The sequence below is a fragment of the Gadus chalcogrammus genome, chromosome 1, assembly GCF_026213295.1.
Source record: "Gadus chalcogrammus isolate NIFS_2021 chromosome 1, NIFS_Gcha_1.0, whole genome shotgun sequence".
NCBI classification, from domain to species: Eukaryota; Metazoa; Chordata; class Actinopteri; order Gadiformes; family Gadidae; genus Gadus; species Gadus chalcogrammus.
In genome coordinates this window covers 1,103,614-1,105,700 of record NC_079412.1, presented here as the reverse complement: position 1 = coordinate 1,105,700, position 2,087 = coordinate 1,103,614, and the positions used below count along the sequence as shown (strand labels likewise).

Below are 2,087 nucleotides of genomic sequence, written 5' to 3'. Positions count from 1 at the left end.
CATGCCTGTAGTATTAACAAATACATTGAAGCTAATAGTGACTTTCATGCAAGATCAGGTTACATTTCATGACCAATTTATGCAAAGAAAAACAAAGAAGTCTGTCAATTCTCACTGTTAAGCCCTCACAAAATGTTTCAGAAGAGACAAACGTCGTACACCTTATGAAAATAATTTAATTTCTTTAAACAATGTTATAGCTTTATATGTACAGACCGTGACAAACTAACTGCACAATGAACTTTGAAATGCAGGTTAAAACAGTTGCATGTCTGATAAATGGTCTTAACACCTCAAAAGAGACCAAATCCAGGGGAGTTCCTAATTCCATAACTCATGGCTTCCTCAAACATCTCATATGAGGGTAATATCGGGAGTTTCAATGTGTTTGAGCAGACATTAGCCTCAGGAAACCTTGAGTGTTTCTGGAATGTGAGTTGAGGCTGTGGTGTTAATTTTGCTGCTGGGATTTATTTTAGGCCTGTTGCAAACATCAGAACGTCCTGCAGGGACAGCCCAGATGCTTCCTCTGTGGGAGTGGAGAGTAATGAAACACATTAAGATTTATCATCCATTTGTGGACTTCACTTTAAACAGCCACTTTAAATAACATACAGAAAATACCTTTTACAGCGATTAAGTAGTCCAGCCAGTAGCCAAGCACTCTCTCCTCCTCCTGGCGGTTTGAGCTACCAGTTGGGCTCATTTGTGGACGGAACAGCGCCTCTAGAGTCTCTGCTTTCAGGTCTTCCGCGCTGTAAACCAAGTAAGGCAGGAACAGGGAGGGATGTTGTTCCAGAGCATTGAAAAGGTTCAGGGTAGCCAGGCCGTCCTTGAACCTATATCCAGGTTGGGGGTGAGGGGAAGAGGCAGATCATGGTAAGTTCTTAATGCTATTGCCAGTCACACTGCCAGTAGGACTCTGACATTCATTTGAGTTTCCTTCACATTCTCTTTGGAATTCCTACAGAGTAGTCAGAGTGACCTACCTCTGGAAGGAAACATGGTTGCGGTAGGTGAAATACCACTGGATGTAATCATTAACAACTTGTTCCTTATCCTCCAGTGTCCTCAGGCATCGATAGCATCCTGCTGTCGGAAGCATGCTAGCGTGCTTATCTGCAAGTTCCAAGAGTTCTTCCAAAGTTGTTGCATTCTTAATCTAGAGTAAAATAAGAGCAATGAACAGACAAAACTGCACAAATATAATGTGTTGGTATTGTAAATAATTATACTTGAGAATTCACCAAAAATAATCACCAAGGATGAGACTAGAATATTTTAAATTCCTCTTTGACAGGGGTTTGTATTGGAATGTACATAGAAGTGACACAAAACATGGAAGTCACTGGCATTATTCCAGTATCACACTGGTTGTAAAGCTACTGGGGTGTCCATATTGTTCATTGTTCATCAAAATAATATTTTCTTTTTTATTGAATATGCTTATAAACACAAAACAATTACCTCAAGTAGAACATTCCTGAGTTCAGGATCAGGTATGTCTGCAATTGGGGCCTCAATAGTCTTCACCTTACCCACTAGGTAGTGGTAGAAGTTCTCGGAAAAGCAACGAGGCCCTGGACCACCATGAACAATGGACATGGCCACCATTCTTCCAAAATGGAAGTACTCATCACCGTCTGCAGCTAATGATGGCAATGTTGCAGGGTTAGTTCAAATTGATTTATAATACTGTCAAAATGTGGCAAAAACCAAATTACCTTTGCTGTCAAATGACAGGTATTTGCCATCTTCCCTGCCTTCAAAAAAACGCCTGTTTTTAATGGAGTCCATCAACAGTGTGAGGAATTCCCGCGTAAGCCCTCCTGTGTCAACAGCGTCCTCAGTCTGCCCGATGTCGTCGGTGAATTTCACCAAAAGGCTACCGGTTGGGTCAAACGAGGACCGCTTAAATCCCCTCAGAGCCCCATCCCAGACATTGGCACGGTTGATGTTGAACCTGCTGCAGTTGCTCGTGTCAATAGCTTCTGACAGATTTGACAAAACGTCAGCAGCAGTCAGTCCAAAAACTTGCTCTCTGCAAAAAAAGAACATGTGTGAGGCAGGAAACATTAACGCTGCCT

At 42.0% G+C, this 2,087-nt stretch overlaps 1 protein-coding gene across 1 annotated transcript; it reads right to left on the bottom strand.

Moving 5' to 3' along the window:
* Positions 1–317: 317 nt before the first annotated feature.
* LOC130390571 (G2/M phase-specific E3 ubiquitin-protein ligase-like) lies at positions 318–1,758 on the bottom strand. Its single transcript, XM_056600611.1, has 4 exons — positions 1,468–1,758; positions 990–1,162; positions 625–839; positions 318–529 (listed from the first exon to the last, which is right to left on the bottom strand). The coding sequence occupies exons 1-4, from the start codon at positions 1,612–1,614 to the stop codon at positions 471–473; spliced, it is 594 nt and encodes a 197-aa protein (XP_056456586.1). The 5' UTR covers positions 1,615–1,758; the 3' UTR covers positions 318–470.
* Between the last annotated feature and the right edge of the window lie 329 nt (positions 1,759–2,087).